General features: G+C 41.2%; 1 protein-coding gene across 1 annotated transcript in view; it reads left to right on the plus strand.

Annotated features, from left to right (window-relative positions):
• The window catches only part of pkn1a (protein kinase N1a), a 158,076-nt gene that overhangs the window by 120,528 nt on the left and 17,491 nt on the right, over nt 1–20,057 (plus strand). The window contains exons 16-19 of the mRNA XM_063035930.1: nt 1,546–1,722; nt 5,309–5,371; nt 11,436–11,512; nt 14,856–14,998. Of these exons, the coding sequence (XP_062892000.1) occupies nt 1,546–1,722; nt 5,309–5,371; nt 11,436–11,512; nt 14,856–14,998 (460 nt within the window). The remainder of the gene's footprint in view (nt 1–1,545; nt 1,723–5,308; nt 5,372–11,435; nt 11,513–14,855; nt 14,999–20,057) is intronic.

A 20,057-nucleotide genomic window follows, 5' to 3' on the forward strand; every position in this document is an offset into this window, starting at 1 on the left:
CATTTATTTCCATTTATCTTTTATAGTTTTATTAGTAAGAAAACCATGAATACATGCAAATAAGCAATAAGACATAGTTTCTCTTTAAAATGTCCATGGTTATTGTTACTAATTTGTTAAGGAATGATAATCTCTGGCATGCAAGATTATTTTTTTAGAAGATTATTGTCAATTTGGGCTCACTCTCAAACGGTTTGCCACCCTTGCATTGTGGGGTCTTGAGGAACAAGGGATAAATTTGCAATCACAACCACTTTGCACACAATTGATGGGTGTAGAATTTAACTAGAACCTGCCACTATGTGATGTCCACTCTCAGCCAAACTTCTCTTCCTTGATCTTCACAACCTGGTATATAAAATTGAGGGGCACAGACAGGGTGGATGCACTCAGTCTTTTTCCCAGAGGGCGTAGGTTTAAGATGAGAGGGAAAAGATTTCAAAGGATTTTGAGAGAGAACTTTACATACACAAAGGGCAATGCCTACGTGGGATGAGCTCTAACAGTAATGGTTGAGGCAGATGCAATAACAACTTTTCAAAGATTGTTGGATAGGTACATGGATTGGAAAGTCCTAAAAGCTTATAGTCCAAATGTTAGCAAATGGATGTATCTTGGATGGGCATCTTGCTTGGCACGGACGAGCTGGGCTAAAGGGCCTATTTCTGTGCTGAAACAACTGTCTTTATGACTAATCCAAAGATCCCAGAAGTGGCGGTGGAGATAGATAGGATGGTGAAGGAGACATGTGGTTTGCTCGTCTTCATTAGCCAGGGCACAGTATATAAAAGTGGGGAAATCTTGGTACAACTTTGTGGAATATAGATTCGGTCACAGCTGGAGTACTATGTGCAGGTTTGGTCTCCATAGTATAGGAAGAACATGAGGATACTCGAGAGGGAGCAGAGGAGGTTCAGCAAGACTTTGCATGGGATGGAACTATTCATTTATGAGGGAGACTGTTTGCTTTCCTTGGAATGGAGGAGGCCAACAGGGACCTGACGGAGGTATGTAAAATTATAAAAGGCATTGATCGGGTAGATAGTAAAAATTTTTCCCTCGTGTCAGAGATGTCTAAGGCATAAGTGTTAGGTAAGGAATGAGAAGTTCGGAAAGGATCTGAGGAATTTTTTTCCCATTGAATGATAAGAATCTGGATCATGCTGTCCAGGACGGTGGTGAAGCCTGGTACTCATTTCAGAAGCATTAGTTCTGAATCAGCAAGGCATAGTGGATGGTGGACAAGAAGCTGATCAAATGGATTTCTAGTGATTAGTCAATTTGAACATGGTGGGTGAAGGGGCTTGTTTTTTTTTCATTTACAACTCCAAATGTACCTGCTTTTAACTAAATACTGTGACTGATGCAGTAGATGATGTGAATTTAATTGTGACCAGTGCAGTGGAAGATCTTTGATTTAATGATGTTGTCAGTTCAGTAGAAACTCAATGCACAGTCTGGTGACACTGATTACATTTTTTTTGCAGCCCAAGTGTACTGGTACCAATGCAATTTGTCAACCAACCTGTTCTCTTGCCTTCTCAGCTTAATGTGTGAAAAACGAATCTTCGAGACAGTAAACCTCTCCAATCATCCATTCCTGGTCAACCTATTTGCCTGTTTTCAAACTCCCGAGCACGTGTGCTTTGTGATGGAGTATACGGCTGGTGGTGATCTAATGATGCACATTCATGCTGATGTCTTCTCTGAACCTAGAGCTGTGTGAGTATTGGTAGTTTTCAAACATTGGTCACAAATGTTAATCTGGCACCTATTTACGACTGCTGTTTCAACTGATATTCTCAAATTTTAGTTTAGCTTGGGCTGATTTGGTTATCTTTAAAATCAACAATAAATACAACTCATTTTGATGACCAAGTGGCATAACCATTTTTTTTTCAATTTTAGAGAGAGGAAGGTCCAAAGGGATCTACTATTAAATGTCTTCAGAATTCTGAGTGGCTTTATGCAACAGGAGATGATAGATTGCAAACTGCGGGAAATGGAGACGGAAGCAAACCTAGTGATAAATTCAGATGGTCATTGACTTTCTGCTTTAATAAGTACAGGGCTGAGGTCAAAGAGAAGGGACTAATTTGTTATTGTCTTCTAGAACAATTTTATGCTCTTTGATTCTAATGGATATGATTGCAATAAGAAGAAAAGCTAAAAAGCTGAGTATCTGAATGTGTGCTGTTTTATATACAATATAAAAGTGTACAATAGTCTAATAGTTGTGCCAGCACAAAATGGAATATTTCTCCATGTGTTTTTATTTAGGAAGGAATAAATGCCTGCAAGGGCTTGGAATGGTCAAAAATATTTAAAAGAAAGTTGCAAAAGTTTTGACAAAGTTGAGGTTTTGTTTTAGAGAAAATAGTTTAATTATTGTAATACTTGGAGAGCATAATTTATGTGAAATTCCATTAAAGTGTTGCATAAAAATTGATTAAGGAAGTTCAAAGAAAGACTGTGGGGTAAATTGGATGGGTGGCCACACTGAAGATGGATAAAGATGACACAATTTCAGTTGTGAACTAAGTTTGAGGAAAGGATGTTTCATAGACTGGCATGTGGTTTTGTTCTCCCACTCTGTCTCACTGTGTCTATCATTCATGTGTTCATGATGAGAAATGGAATATGTAGGCTGCTGATTTAGAATTTTAAACAGTGAAAACTAGTAAATTTGTTGTGTAGAGGGAATTTGACCTTCTAAGATTTAAGAAACCCCAGCAAAGTATGCAGAGATTTGCTGGGACCAGACCTGCGGTATTGTATGGCTGAGAAAGGAAAAGCCTTTCTTGGCAATGGTGCAGCTGAGATTCACAAAACCTTTGGGTGAATGAAAGTTAATTTCTGTCTGGAGAGACTCAGTAAAACAACTTGATGCTGAAAGCACAAGTTAAGTTCCAACTAAGTATTGCTCAGTTCTGGTCATGCTCTAGGATAGATGTAAAGCTGCTATGGAGGTTGTAGGAGATTCACTAGAATGGTTGCTGGGGTGAGGAAGTTTTGGTTACGGGGTTAGATTGGAGAAGCTGAGGTTGATCTACTTGAAGCAACAAAAGTTGACAAGGATTTTATGGCGGTCGTGGTTAGTGTGATGATATTACAAGTTGGGGCATCAGAGCTTGGAGTTCAATCCCGATGTCCTCTGTAAGGAGTTTGTACGTCCTCCCTGTGGAATGTGTGGATTTTCCCCGGGAGCTCCAGTTTCTTCTCATAGTCCAAAGGTGTACCAGTTGGTAGTTTAGATGGTTATCGTAAATTGTCCCATAGTTAGGTTAGGGTTAAATGGGGGGCTGTCGGGACATCACGGCTTGACGAGTCAGAGGGGCTTACTGCACTTGGTATCTCTAAATAAAATAAATGTGCTTAGGTAGGGTATGCATGGAGAAGGTATTCCCATTAGTGGACTTCCAAGCACCAGGGGCACAGATCTAAAGTCATGAGCAACAGATGGTAAGGGAATATGATAAGGGTATGTGTACTGGAAGTCAGTTCTGGTAAGGGTGTTGGAAATGTAGTCAGTTGGTACCTGGAGAGTAAATAAGATACAGGACTCAAAGAGAAGTGACTGCAGACAGGACAACCAGATTGTGGTGCAGGACTGCTATCAACTCACTGGGTCCAATGTTTTCCTGCACCGTAATGATTCCATGGTTCCATAATAAATAGAGGTATTACATAGAGGGGCATTAACAGGGAGAAAACACATAGCCTTTGCCCCAGAGAGAGGGTGATGGTTTAAGATCAGAGGTGGGAGATTTAAAAGGGACATTATTGGCGGCTTCATGCGAAGGGTGGTGTGTATTTCGAATGAGCTGCCAGAAACAGTAGTTGAAGCGGGCATACTAGCAACATTTAAAAGCCATCTAGATAAGTATATTGATGAGAGATATAGAGGGCAATGGACGGAATGTGGGCGGATGGGGTATAATTGCTCAGTAACATATTGAGCATGGATGAATTGGGCCAAGGAGCGTGTTTCCACACCTGATGACTCAGTGACACTGCCCATGGCCTAAGGTGAAAATCCTGGTAGACATGCAGCCGAATGAGTGCAGTGATGCTCTCTTTAATGAATATTACAATGCTCATTCTCTTCTGCTTCTTCCCCTCTGATGGCTGTGATGCAGGACATATTTCCTAAGTTAGTTTCTGCAATAGCTCTCTCAACTTAGACACCAATTCTTAAACATTAGTAAGGAAATGGTAATAGTGTTTTTAGGTTGTAAGTCCTTTTTAAATTCCAGAATACAGTGTTTACGTTGATCTGTGCAGTCTACCAGGCTTTACAGTATTCTTAATGTATTATATTGTTTCGGCTTAGTCCTGTGACTTGCCAGGATTTCTAAGGACTGGTATTACTGTGTATCTAGAGTTACATCCAGGTCAGGGATAGTTTGTACCTAAAGGGAAAAGGCACCCTATCCTGTTAAGTTTACTCTTACAGGTACAGTCGATCAGTTCTGGTACCTTCATTGTGGATCTTGCATATTCTTCAGTCTCTCTATCATTGTACAGAACTGTAAGAACACATCGCCAAATTAAAATTAACACAGTGCTGGAAACCTGGAATGAAATAGAATTCTGGAAACCTCTGCTAATCAGGAAAGGAAACGCTTAACATTTAAAATCCAAGACTCCTGAGGGTTGTTATTCCTCGAAAAAAATTTGAATTTTACAGAAAACATGTCAAAAACTGCAAATGCTGGGCATTCCTGGTAAAGAAGCAGTCACAGACCTGGAATGTTAACTCTGGTTCTCTGTCCAAGTGTTTCCAGCATTTTCTGCTTTTATTTTGATATATAAGCAAAAATCACCTGACCGTTTCCATACCAGTGTAATCTATTTTATCATCTTTACAGTTCCACACTCCTTGACGTGAAATCTGATCGTTTTCCATTTTATTTTTATTGCTGTGTTAATTCATGTGGAGATGCCACACAGGGATTTCCCCACCAAACCCAGCACTGAGAAAAGTTGGGAATATTTGAATGGCGTTAGGGGAAATGTAGCATGAGACAGTGCAGGACCTGCAAAGATAATACAGAACTGAGAGGTTTTATCTGCAGCAGAAAGATTGGGGTTCCTTTCTGCTTTATATGAAATTTCTCCCCTTACACAGCCTGACCTGTGTGCAGCTTGAGAACTTCAATCTTTTCAATGTACAGTGGAGATTGGTTGGAGCCATGCATTATAGTGAAGAGTGCAGGGAGCAGTGTGTTCTCTCACTTTGTTTGATAATGGAATGTGACCCCAATTAAAGCTAATGTGCAAATGACTGTTTTCTTCTTTTCTGCAGGTTTTACTCGGCTTGTGTCGTTCTCGGGTTGCAGTTTCTTCACGATAACATGATCGTGTACAGGTCAGATGGTTTCCGTGCTCCAGCTCGCAAACAAGTTTGATGCTCAGTTTAATCATGGACATTGCTAGCTTTTAGAGATATTTGCTTCCAGTTTTAGGCTTGCTTACAAACTTAAAACGTGAATAAGAATGCCAGTAATTGCATGGGTAAAAAGATGGCCAAGAGATATAAAGCAAAGTTAGAGTAAATAACTTTCTTTTGTACTGGAGGTAGAGTTCCACAAGAATTGCTGATATTTTTCATGTGTATTAAATGCATTTGAGGCTACAGGGGACAGCTTCAAAATTACAAATAACACAGAACCAAACTGTCAAATCTTGATAGATGGTGGAATGGGCAGTGCAGGTTCTCAAATTCAGATTAAAACATGGGAGCTCAAGGTACCAATCTCTGCATTAGTACCACAACCACTCATAAATTCATATGGAGTTAAACGGGATTGAATAGGAAAGAGTTCAGACCATCTGTACTGGACAAGGCTATTGGGTTGGACTGTCCTTAGATCATCTGCGAACCAGCATAGACTTGACAGCACGTAAACATGCCCTCTGGCTCTCCATGCCTATAAGCCCATCTATACCAACTCCATTTAACAGCGTCTGGTCCATAGATAATGACTTGGCCATTCATGTTTAAATCTTTTCCAATTTGTAAGTCTCTGCCTCCAGTAGTGTGCTTCAGACTCCAACCACTCTGTGATTTTGAAGCTACCTCTCGTAGCCCCGTCCAGCTAATACACTTCAAAATTCACATAATCGCTTTGGACCTCTGAAATCCCTACCCCAAATCTTTCCCCATTCAGTTTAGATGCCTCTACTAATGAAGAAAAGTTTCCTAGATATCTCATCTGTGGCCCTCAATTTTGTAGACCTCTATCCAGGTGCCATAAGCTCCCTTCACTCCTCAGAAAACAAACTCTGATACTGCATCCCTGGTTAATCTTCAGTGCAATCATGTCCTTCCTATAATCATCTTAGCAGAAAAATACAAAACACTCTAGTAATGTTTGAAACGCACAATTACGGCTTAACCAATAAAACATAGGAAGAGGCCCTTGGGCCCATAATGTCTCTGCTGACTGTAATGCCAATCCAAACTAATACCACCATTTTGCACATGGCTGATAATCCTCCTTTCCCTGCTTATTAATATGTCTGTCTAAACATCTCATAAACATCGCAACTGTATCTACCTCCATTACTTACCCTGCTAACATATTCCAGGTACCTACCACTCTCCATTTAAAAAGCTGCCTTGTAAATTTTCATTAAACTTTTCCTTTCCGACCGTAAAGCTATGCTGTCTGAAATTTGACATTTTCATCCTCGTATCTATCCTGTTTATGGCCCTCATAATTTTACATACTTTAGTCAGGTTGCCCCTCAGTCTCTGAAGATCCAAGTTTGTCCAACATCATCTTATGTTTTTATCAGATTGTATCATAACCTCCCTGTGTCCCAGCAAGTGGGGGCAGAACTCGGTGTCTTTTTCACCACCTCCTTATCCAGCCATGCTGTCACCTTCAAGGACCTTTGGACCTCTATACTAAGATCCATTTGATCCTTAATACTCACAAGCATTCATTATATACATCCAATCCAAATGAATTATTTATTATCTTCACCACCTTGTTAGTCCTCTACTTAATACCTATCTCCTTTAAATTCTATCTGCCATGTCACTGATCATCTTGTCTATTGGTCAGTAGTAGCCTATGACTGTACTCCTAATCTTCAGCATCATTGATTTTTATGATTTACTCAAGTTTTAGTAAATTGAATGATAAAACTGTAAGTGGGATTTAAACAAAACAATTGTGAAGTGAAAGAGGATGGGAATGATTCAGTTCTGTGGAATGTTATAGAATTAGAGCAATATAATGAAGTGATATTGTAGGAATTAGTTAATGTGCATCAAAGTTGTATTGAAGAAATGTTAAATGATTAAAATTAAAGGCATAATATATCAATGTATGAAGCATCCTAGCATTAGGTGAACTTATGGTGGAAGTACAGTTAGATGTGTTTGATCAGCTGCTCATTACAATGACAGTTCCGAGGTGATCTGTATTGGCAATTAGATATTCCAGGTGTTCTCACTTAGACAGAATGAAGGTGGGGTTGCAGTGCTGGTAAAGGGGAGGAATGTGGTGTAGCAGAAAGGTATGATCTAGGCCGGTACAACAGCCTAGTAATCATCACCTAATATCATCTCCCTGCTCCAGGGGGACGGATGAAGACCACAATCACTACTGTCTTCAGAACTTAGCCTCTCCATGTCGACTCTGCATTAACAAGTCTTGGACAGCAAATGACTCTGGAGATAAGAGAAGTTTGCAGTGAAGGAGTAATAGTTGGAAGGTTTAATATTTTTAATGAGGTAGATTGAATGGTCTAAAATCGATACTCAGCAGGTCAGGCAGTGGCTGTGGAGAGAGAATCTGAGTTAATACTTCAGGTTGATTACCTTCCATTGGAAAGACATTGACTGCAAGAGTCAGCATGAAGCAACATCTACAAGGAAGGAAACAGAGCTAAGTGCCAACAGCTGTTTCTGTTAATAGTTCTGTTTTACAGCCTCTTGTTTATTTTTTTCCTTTGGTAAAGTTAAATAAACATTGGGGGGAGCATAGTTCAGCTGGGCTGAAGGGCGTGTTTCCAATTCTACGACTGTCAAGCCTTGTCTGTGTTCCAGAACTGCATCCACAACTGTTTCCTTTGAATATATCAGCCATGAAGAGAGACTGGACAGGCCAGCTTTATTTCCCCTGGAACCAAAAACTGGAGTCTTCAATTTAATTAAAGCCAATTGCAGAGGCATACATGGTGAATTTTGTAAGAAAGGTTGAAAATTAGATTGAGGGATTTCAAGAGTTGATAGACCATATCAGTAACTTTGTCAGCAAATGTGCATTACTTTGAAAACCTAACAAAAACATGTGCTATACTGTAATCCATCCACAGCCAACAAAAGGATATTATATCATTAAGGATTTATAATTTTGACAAGAAAGTTTAAGCCAAAGTAAACTTGATGACCTGAATGGTCTAATTCTACTTCTTTGTGTTATGGTCTTCATAGGAAGAATTTTAGGAAAAAGCAATGGATATCCACAAAACTGATGAAGAGAAAACTGACAAGTCCAGTTGTGTTTATAGTTGTGTACACACGTAGAGTGAGGTCCAGGTACAGTAGATACAGGCAATACACAGGATATAAAAATGCAAACACGAGGAAATCTGCAGATGCTGGAAATTCAAGCAACACACACAAAATGCTGGTGGAACGCAGCAGGGTCCAGACAGCATCTATAGGAAGAAGCACAGTCAATGTTTCGGATCTCGGCCGGAAACGTCGACTGTGCTTCTTCCTATAGATGCTGTCTGGCCTGCTGTGTTCCACCAGCATTTTGTGTGTGTTACACAGAATATAAACTGTAATAAATTGTGCATATAGTGCTGTACAGTGGGGGGATAGACTACACAAATTAGCAAGAGATGTAAAAAAAACGTTTGTTGCAGGGTAGATGAGACAGGGCAGATGACATAAGTGTGTGTAGGGGAACACTTTGGATCTTGTGATCGTAATTCCATTAGTTTCAAGGTAGTTATGGAAAAGGACAGGTCTGGTCCCTGGGTTGAGATTCTAAATCGGAGAAAAGCCAATTTTGATGGCATCAGAAGGGATCTGACGTGTGGATTGGGATAGGATGTTTTCTGGCAAAGGTGTGCTTGGTAAGTAGGATGCCTTCAAGGGCGAAGAATACAGAATTTATGTTCCTGTCAGAATGAAAGGCAAGGATAATAGGTCTAGGGAACCTTGGTATTTGAGAGATCTTGAGGTCCTGGTTAGGAAAATGAAGAAGGTACATAGCAGCTGTAGGCAGCAAGGAAGAAATGAGGTACTTGAGTATAGGAAATGCAAAAGAATACATACGAGGGAAATCAGGAGGGCTAAAGGAAGGCATGAGGTTGCTGTAGGTGAAAGAAAATCCCAAAGGCTTGTATATGTATATTCAGAGCAAAAGGATAGCAAGGGGGAACATCGTTCCTCTTGAAGACTGAGCTGAAAGTGATGAAGGAGATCTTAATGGATTTTTTTTGCACCTGAATTTACTCAGGAGATGGACACAGTCTTTTGAAATGAGGCAATACAGCAGTGAGGTCATGAAGCTCGTACGGTTTAAAGAGGAGGGGTTTGCTGACTTGAGATAAATTAGGGTAGATAAATCCCCAGGGCCTGAGGAGGTGTTTCCTCACACCTTGTGGGAGGCTAGTGGAGAAATTGGGATTTAGGAGAAGTATCCTTAGCCAGGGGTGAGATGCCAGAGATCAGAAGATAGCTAATATTGTTCCATTGTTTATAAAAGCCTCTCTAATGATAAGATTGGGAATTATTGGAATGATGTCACTTGATTATCACCTTCCCCAGCCTCCCCCCCACCACCCCACACCACCCTTTCCTCTCTCCTATGGTCCACTCTCCTATCGGATTCCTTCCTCTCCAGCCCTTCATCTTTCCCATCCACCTGGCTTCACTGTCACCCTTACAGGTATCCTCCACCTCCCCTCCACCGCCTTTTTATTCTGGCATTTCCCCCTTCCTTTCAAGCTTTGAAGAAGGGTCTCTGCCCAAAACGTGGAACGTTTATTAATTTCCACAGATGCTGCCTGATCTGCTGAGCTCCATTAGCACTCTGTGTGTGTTGCTTTGAGTAGATTAGAACTTTATTCCCTGGAGTATAGCAGAAAAAGGAGAGATTTGATAGAGGTATATAAAATTATGAGGGATATAGATAGGGTACATGAAAGCAGGTTTTTTTCCTCTGAGGGTTGGAGAGACTAAAATTAAGTGATTGGTTAAGGATAAAGTGCAGAGTTTAAAGGAAATCTGAGGGGGAACTTCAGAGAGTGTTGAGAATGTGGGCCAAACTGCCAGTGGAATTGGTGAATGTGGATTTGATTTCAACACTTCAGGATCAGTTTTAATATCAGTGCCATGTAATTTGTTGTTTTGCGGTAGCAGTACAATACATAATAAAAAACTATAAATTATAGTAAGAAATTTATTTTAAATTTTTTAATTAAATAGTGCAAAAAAGAGCAAAAAAAAAGTGGTGGGGGAGTAGAGGTGGTGTACATGGGGTCATCGTGGAGTGCGTGTCTTTAGGCTCCTGTACCCCTTCCCTGATGGTAGCAATTTGAAGACATGGCCTGGTTGATAGGGGTCTTTAATGATGGATACCAGCTTTTTTGAGACATTATCTTTTGAGGATGTCCTCGATGGTAGGGAGGCTAGTGCCTAATGAAGAAACCGGCTAAGTTTGCAATTTTCTGCAGCTTATGAGAAATTTGGCTAAGTGCAGGAATGGGAAGGATTTGGAGGGGTCTAGTCCAGGTGCAGAATGATGGGACTAGGCAGAATAATAATTTGGCATGGATTAGATGGGCCGAAGGGTTTGTTTATGTGCTTTAGTACTCTGGCTTCAAGAAGGAGGGAAGAGGGTAAGGGGTGCAAGCTAGCAGATGATAGTGAGACCATTTGAGGAGGTAGGTGGGGAGAGGAGATGAAGTAAGAAATTGGAATATCATTTAGTGGAAGAGGTAAAGGGCTGAAAAAGAAGGAATTTAATAGGAGAGGACAATGGGCCATGGAAAAAAAAGGGAAAGAGGAGGGGAACAAGAGGAAGGAAATAGGAAGGTGAGGCAAAGCTGACTGATGCACTGATGTCCTCCAGGAAGAGAAATCTGCCCTGCTTACCAGCTCTGGGCAAAATGTGACTTGAGATCCACCAATACAGAGTTTGGATGAATTGGACGTCCTCACTGAGACATGAGTATTTCTGTAAGAGGCTGACAGACTCTCCAACTGGAAAACCCAACATTGAGGACAAAAGCTGACCATCTAAATCAGAGGAAAAATTGCCTTACTCTGGGGCTATTTAAATGCATAGCCTTGCCTATTGTATTTTTAATAATGACAATTATTGGGTTATGTTTTGCTTAATAGATTATTTGCAAATTATTTCCATTTGATAGAAGTAATGTGTTTGTTGTTTCTGCAGAGACTTGAAGCTGGACAATTTGCTTCTGGATACACAGGGTTATGTGAAAATTGCTGACTTTGGACTCTGCAAGGAAGGTTGGTTGGTGTCACTTCTGCTAATGCAGGGTGACCTCTCTCTTTGGACCTGGTTCTGTATTCACCATTTATTTAGCACTGAGTTATTATGGCACCATATTCACACCTGTTAGTTCTGCCCCGTCTGTCAGTCCTTGCCAGAATTAATCCTTTATTTAGACTTGGATAACCACAGGTATTCTCTCAAGGATCTTTTCTCCTGTTGGGTAAGTATCAAACTATTATTTGGAAGGATACTTTCTGAGCATTAAGGTCTTCCTATTCTGTGCACATCAGACCTGGAAAAATCAGCTTTAGTCACCGCCTCGTTCCCGGAGCATTGAAGATCCTTGGAATAAAATATTTTCTCACCTTTGTTGTTTGGTCTAAAACGTGAAACTGGAACTACAACAAATTATTCTTTCTAAAAGGCAGCGTCACTAGGGTTTCATTGTTATGAATTAGGTCAATACAGTTATATTCTTTAATATGGGAGTTATGTTCAGTGCTGGAATTCTGACTTTAGTCAGTACAATTCCTTTATTGAACCCTGAGTAATTGTCAGATCCAGTCAGTCTGCCTCGGAGGACTGTCCCTTTCTTTATCCCAACCAAGTGAATGCACTTCTTTATACTTCTCAAGTCTGTCCCCATGAACTCAGTTGAAGTCCCTGCTAAACATGCAGTCTTACTGCTGCTGAGATGGTCTCCTTAATGAATATTCCAATGCCCCATCTCTCATACTTCCTCCCCTGTTATTCTTGGAGATGTGGACATGTATACTAGGCACTTCCTTGGTTTGTCTGTGGATCATCATCATCATCACCATCATCATCATCATCACCATCAGGTGCCGTGCCCAGTTTGAGCTTTGACTGCCATGGCCCACACATTCCTGCTTCAGGTCAAGTGGATCAATTCATTGGTATTCATTTCCAGTTCTCTGGCTGCTGTCTCCATCTTCATTTGTCTTTGTCTTCCTCTTGCTTTCTTCCCTTCAATCTTTCCCATAATTACCGTGCATTCTAATCACATGTCCAATGAAGTTACATTGTCTTTTCATGATCTCATATATTATTTCTCTTTTTGTGTTTGCTCTGTTCATGACATCCTTATTAGATATTAGTTTCGTCCATGATATTCTTTCCATCCTCCTCAAAAACCACATCTCTGCTGCTACAATTCGTTTCCTCATGTTACTAGATATTGTCCAACATTCTGAGCCATATAACATAACTGGATAAACGTAACATTTCAGTACTCTGAGGCGGGTTGTCATGCCTAGTTTAGTATTGGTCAGTATATTCTTCATTCTCATAAAGGTTTCTTTTGCCATCCCTATTCTTCTTTTGATGTCCAAGTCACACCTGCCATCTGATGGCACCCATCTTCCTTAGTAGCAAAAGTTCTGTACTTGTTTTATGTCTTCCCCGTTTATTCTTAGCCTGCAGATAGGATTCTCCTTTTTGGATATCACTATATATTCTGTCTTTTTGCAATTGATAGATAGACCCATTTTTGCACTTTCTTCAACAACTATATCAATTAAGTTTTGTAGTTCTTCCTCCGTACTTGCAACTAACAGTGTCATCCACATATCTGAAATTATTGATGTTTTCACTGCCAACTTTGATTCCCAAGATCTCTTATTTCTTGTAATACTGTTTCACTGTACACATTAAACAAATCAGGGGAGAAAACACACCCTTGACTAATGCCTCTCTTGATTTTTGTAAACTGACTCACTTCTCCATCTATTCTTACAGCAGCAGTTTGTTCCCAGTACAGATTTCTGATTAGGCGGAGGTCTTTCAAATCTAGATCTAGAGTTTTTTGTAATATTTCAAATAACTTATTGTGCTTCACTTTATCAAATGCTTTTGTGTAGTCGATAAAACAAACAAATCTTTTTGCACTTGAATAGCTGGTTCTGATAGTATCCTTAGTAACAATATTACGTTTCTTGTACCTTTGTCTTTCACAAAACTACATTGTTCTTTACCTATTTCAGCTTGTATCTTACTTTTAACTCTCTCTCAACTAAGAGACTGATTCTTACATATCTTTAAGGAGACATTATCCAGGCTTATTTGGTTATGTGAGCTTTTGTAGCATTAGGATCCAGTTTTTAGTATGACGTGATAGGTCTATCAGGCTGAATTATTGGTCCTACTGAATGGCTTGCCAGTGCTTTCAGGGGCCAGTCAAAGGTTATCAGCTTTTCTGTGTGTCTGGAGTCATATCCTGGCTGGGGGAAAGGAAAGGGAAGAGAGACAGAGGGAATGTTTGTATGTCTGGAGTCATATCCTGGCTGGGGGAAGGGAAAGGGAGGAGGGAGGGAATAGTGGTAACACAAGCAGATAAGGTGGTAAAGAAGGTGTACAGCAAAGTTCAAAGTAAAGTTATTATCAAAGTACGTATCTGTCACCATATACTACCCTGAGATTCATTTTCTTGCGGGCATTCACAGTAAATGCAAGAAATGCAATAGAATCAATGAAAGACCACACCCAACAGGACAGACAAATAACCAATGTGCAAAAGACAACAAACTCAATGTTTTTCATGACATACTGAATCTTTGCAATCTTCTAAAAAAGCAGAGGTGCAGCTGTGTTTTCTTCATAATGACACTTGCGTGCTGGTCCCAGGACAGATTGACGAGCTCCACACGGGTGCAGAAAGCGGTGTTGTAGAGCGAGATGGGGAGCAGTGCCAGGGTAGATTTGATTCAAAGAACTCTATGTAGCCAACAAAAATGCTGTATTCATGTTGTACCTCTCTTTAGAAAGACGGGCATAACTGAGACCCAATGCAAATGTCCATGACTCCATCTTTGACTTGTAAGAAGCAGGAGGATTCAAAGTAGAAGTTGTTCAGGGTAAGAAAAAGTTCTGCTGGGTGAAGGGGGGTGTTTCTAGAGGGGAACTGGTTGGATCTGTGTTGCAGAAAGAAACGGAAAGATCCAAGGCCTTCCTGATGGGGTCTAGAAGTGCACAGGGGCCAGATATCCATGGTAAAGATGTGATGGTGGTTGCAGGAGTTGGAAGTTGTTAAAACCGGAGAGTATGTAAAGTGTCTTAGATGTCCTACCATCTGCCCCCACCTCTTTATTGTGGCTGTCTTCCCTCTTGAGTTTCAGCAATCTTCTCCTCTGCCTTCCCAGAGCAGCCTTTCAGATTTATCCACTGTCAAGACCAGTGAGGCATCTCCTTTCTCCAGCTTTTTATTGACAAATCTTGCTCCCATAACCGGCTAATGATATTTTGTATATTTCTGTTGCTTATTGTGAATTCTTCATTAAGTTCATCTTAAACTGTGCAACAGCATAGGCTCATGGCACCTATTTTTTTTTATCACTATAGGTATGGGCTATGGAGAACGGACAAGCACTTTCTGTGGTACTCCTGAGTTCCTTGCTCCTGAGGTTCTGACAGACACATCCTACACACGGGCCGTGGATTGGTGGGGACTTGGCGTTCTTATCTATGAGATGTTGGTAGGAGAGGTGAGAGGTTCAAAGATTATTATTACGTGGAATAAATTTTAAAACGTTTACATTTATGAGGGGAACAGGGAAATTATTACGGAGCTTCTTCCTCACCAAGAGTCTATTCCAAATACTTGTTCATTATACCATGAGCAAAGATGTCAACTGCACATAATCACAGGTGTTCCACCATCCCGATGCTGAGTGGGTTGAGGCAAGGATAGATCGAAAGTGATATGGAACCGTGGACCTCAACCCTCCATAACCTTGGCACACCATCTTCTGGGGCAGGAAGCCTAGTGAATTGTGGTCTGGCGGCTGGAGCCAGAAATAGGTCAAAGATGTAGTTCAGGATGTAGTTGCTTGAATTCACTAATAGAGCCCCCTTAGCTTAACCACCTTCATTTCCTTCAGCAATCTCCTTAAATAAAGGTGAAAGTGCCCGGTAACATATCACCAAGTTAGCCATGGTTTGGATTAACTGACACTTCTAAATATCAACAAATTATTGAACAATAATTCTCTAACTCAATTATTTTGCAACATTATATGATTACATACCATTGACATCTGTAACGATGTTAAAATGTAGTCACTGGGCAGCAACAAGCACAGATACAGATATAGGCCCTTTGACCGAACAACTACATGCTGACAGTGTTGCCCACTCAGCTTGTCCCACTTTCCAGTGTTTGGCCCATATCCCTTGAGCTCCCTTCCCTCCATATATCTATTTAAGTGTTTACTCTCACCTACCTCAAACACTTCGTTGGGACCCCATTCTATATACTCACCTCCCTCTCCTTGGGAAAAGTTGCCCTTTAGGCCCTTTTTAAATCCTTCCCATCTCACCCTAAAACTGTGCCCCATAGTTTTGGACTCCCCTGCCTTGGGGAAAAGACCATTATCATCCACTTTATCTATTTTAAACAGTTTGATAAGGTGGTCCCTTTTTTTCCTAGGTTCAAAGAAATAAAGACCTAGCCCGGCCATAAATTAGGCGCTGTAGTCCTGGCAAATCATTTCTGTACTCTTTGCAGTTTAACCATGTCTTTACTATAATAGGGTGATCAAAACTGAACACAGTGCTTGCAAGTGCAGTCTCACCAATGACTTGCAGCATATTCGTCCCAACTGCTGTACTCAGTGCCTTGACTAATGAAGGCCAGCTTGTTAAATGCCTTTTTCATCAGCCTGTCTACCTGTGATGCTGATTTCAATGAACTGTGCACTTGTACTCCTGGGTTCCTCTGTTCCCTTACACTCTCTGGTACCCTACTATTCATAGTATAAGTCCTACACTGGTTTGACTTTACAAAATGCATCACCTCACTCTATCCACACAGTCCTCTGCCTACTTTCCTAACTGATCAAGATCCCGTTGTAATCTGTGATGATCTTCAATTAACAATACCTCCTAATATTGTGTCAACCACAAACTTAGTGATCAAGCCTGGTGCATTCACATTCAAACCATTGATATAAATGAGAGCCCCAACACTGATCCCTGTGACACAGCATGACTCGCTGGTTTACATTCTGAGTTGCAACCTTCAGCCACCACCCTCTGATTCTTCCACTGATCCACCTTTGACCAGCATCTCGTGCGGAAGCTTGTCAAAGGCCTTGTAGAAGTCAAAATTGTTGCATCTGCTGCCCTGACCTCATTTACCTTTTTGGTTACCTCTTCAACAAACACTTAAAGGTTTGTCAAGCATGAATGTCCCCACATAAAGCCATTCTGACTCCTCCAAATCAGACCCTGTCTATCAAAATGCTTTTAGATCCTGTCTTTCAGAGTTCCCTGTAGTAACTGCCCCATGACTGATGTCTGGTCTGTGGTTCCCCGGCTTGTCTTTGCCATCCTTCTTCAAGATGGAGCAACAATGGAGGATGCCAGAGTAGCTAGGTATCTTGTATAGTCACAGAAAGAATTTGTAATGTTCAAGTGCATCTTGCTTCATGGAGCTGTGAGACAGCTATTCCTGCGCCGCTCCACTTTGAGGATGACAGATGCAATTTTCAAACCTCTCTCCCTTATATATGTGTTGGCGCGTGGCCAAGTGGTTAAGGCGTTCGTCTAGTGATCTGAAGGTCGCTAGTTCAAACCTTGGCTGAGGTAGCGTGTTGTGTCCTTGAGCAAGACACTTAACCACACATTGCTCTGTGACGACACTGGTGCCAAGCTGTCCCGGCCCTAGTGCCCTTCCCTTGGACAACGTCGGTGGTGTGGAGAGGGGAGACTTGCAGCATGGGCAACCGCTGGTCTTCCATACAACCTTGCCCAGGCCTGCTCCCTGGAAACCTTGATCTCATGAGACTAACGGATGCCGATATATACATATGGACAATTGTGAAGTTTTCTTGATTTTATCTACCAATTTCTTTCCTCCCCCCCCCCCCCCGCCCACCACCACAAACGTCCTTTTTGCTTTTCCACTTGCTTGATTTCACTCTTGCATCATCTGACCTTGCTTGGGGTTGGTATCTGTCAGATTTCCTGTTTCACTTTAACCTGTATCTGGAGGCTTTGCAATTAGAAGATTCCCTCTTTTTATTGTAACAGTTATCCTATTGTCCCGAGCATTCACCTCACTGAATGCCACCCATTGTTCAGAAAAACTTATTGTCAACTGGACTTTGCTAAATCAATGTTTATCCCTGTAAAAGCTGAAAATAAAAACCATAGAAACCATAGAAACTACAGCACAGAAACAGGCCCTTTGGCCCTTCTTGGCTGTGCCGAACCATTTTCTGCCTAGTCCCACTGACCTGCACACGGACCATATCCCTCCATACACCTCCCATCCATGTATCTGTCCAATTTATTCTTAAATGTTAAAAAAGAACCTGCATTTACCACCTCGTCTGGCAGCTCATTCCATACTCCCACCACTCTCTGTGTGAAGAAGCCCCCCCTAATGTTCCCTTTAAACTTTTCCCCCCTCACCCTTAACCCATGTCCTCTGGTTTTTTTCTCCCCTTGCCTCAGTGGAAAAAACCTGCTTGCATTCACTCTATCTATACCCATCATAATTTTATATACCTCTATCAAATCTCCCCTCATTCTTCTACGCTCCAGGGAATAAAGTCCTAACCTATTCAACCTTTCTCTGTAACTGAGTTTCTCAAGTCCCGGCAACATCCTTGTAAACCTTCTCTGCACTCTTTCAACCTTATTTATATCCGTCCTGTAATTTGGTAACCAAAACTGAACACAATACTCCAGATTCGGCCTCACCAATGCCTTATACAACCTCATCATAACATTCCAGCTCTTATACTCAATACTTCGATTAATAAAGGCCAATGTACCAAAAGCTCTCTTTACGACCCTATCTACCCGTGAAAACACTTTTAGGGAATTTTGTATCTGTATTCCCAGATCCCTCTGTTCCTCTGCACTCCTCAGTGCCTTACCATTAACCCTGTATGTTCTATGTTGGTTTGTCCTTCCAACGTGCAATACCTCACACTTGTCAGTATTAAACTCCATCTGCCATTTTTCAGCCCATTTTTCCAGCTGGTCCAAGTCCCTCTGCAGGCTCTGAAAACCTTCCTCACTGTCTACTACACCTCTAATCTTTGTATCATCAGCAAACTTGCTGATCCAATTTACCACATTATCATCCAGATCATTGATATAGATGACAAATAACAATGGACCCAGCACTGATCCCTGTGGCACACCACTAGTCACAGGCCTCCACGCAGAGAAGCAATTCTCTACCATCACTCTCTGGCTTCTTCCATCGAGCCATTGTCTAATCCAATTTACCACCCCTCCATGTATACCTAGCGACTGAATTTTCCTAACTAAAATCCCATGCGGGACCTTGTCAAAGGCCTTACTGAAGTCCATGTAGACAATATCCACTGCCTTCCCTTCATCCACTTTCCTGGTAACCTCCTCGAAAAACTCCCAACAGATTGGTCAAACATGACCTACCACGCACAAAGCCATGTTGACTCTCCCTAATAAGCCCCTGTCTATCCAAATGCTAGTAGATTCTGTCTCTTAGTACTCCCTCCAATAATTTACGTACTACTGACGTTAAACTCACTGGCCTATAATTTCCCGGATTACTTTTCGACCCTTTTTTAAACAACGGAACAACATGAGCCACTGTCCAATCCTCCGGCACCTCACCTGTAGACAGCGACATTTTAAATATTTCTGCCAGGGCCCCTGCAATTTCAACACTAGTCTCCTTCAAGGTCCGAGGGAACACCCTGTCAGGTCCCGGGGATTTATCCACTTTAATTTTCCTCAAGACAGCAAGCACCTCCTCCTTTTCAATCTGTACAGTTTCCATGGTCTCACTACTTGATTCCCTCAATTCCATAGATTTCATGCCAGCTTCCTTAGTAAATACAGATGCAAAAAACCTATTTAAGATCTCCCCCATTTCCTTTGATTCTGCACAAAGCCGACCACTCTGATCTTCAAGAGGACCAATTTTATCCCTTACAATCCTTTTGCTCTTAATATACTTGTAAAAGCTCTTTGGATTCTCCTTCACTTTGACTGCCAAGGCAACCTCATGTCTTCTTTTAGCCCTCCTGATTTCTTTCTTAAGTATTTTCTTGCACTTCTTATACTCCTCAAGCACCTGATTTACCCCCTGTTTCCTATACATTTCATACAACTCCCTCTTCTTCTTTATCAGAGTTGCAATATCCCTTGAGAACCAAGGTTCCTTATTCCTATTCAATTTGCCTTTAATCCTGACAGGAACATACAAACTCTGCAGTCTCAAAATTTCCCCTTTGAAGGCTTCCCACCTACCAATCACATCTTTGCCAGAGAACAACCTGTCCCAATCCACGCTTTTTAGATCCAGAACAACCTGTCCCAATCCACGCTTTTTAGATCCTGGAAATACTGGAAATATTCGCCAGGTTAGCTAATGTGTTAGGGTGAGAAGCAGTAAGTAATTCTTCATAAGTTTCATGGGCATGGAAGTAGAAACTGGTAATAAGAAAGTACCACCAGAGATGGTGCTAGCAGTGGGATTGAGAAAGTGATCTCTCTTGACCGTTTGACTACTCCATCTCAGAAGTGTGCCCACTTCAT

Source organism: Mobula hypostoma, chromosome 29 (assembly GCF_963921235.1).
Source record: "Mobula hypostoma chromosome 29, sMobHyp1.1, whole genome shotgun sequence".
NCBI classification, from domain to species: domain Eukaryota; kingdom Metazoa; phylum Chordata; class Chondrichthyes; order Myliobatiformes; family Myliobatidae; genus Mobula; species Mobula hypostoma.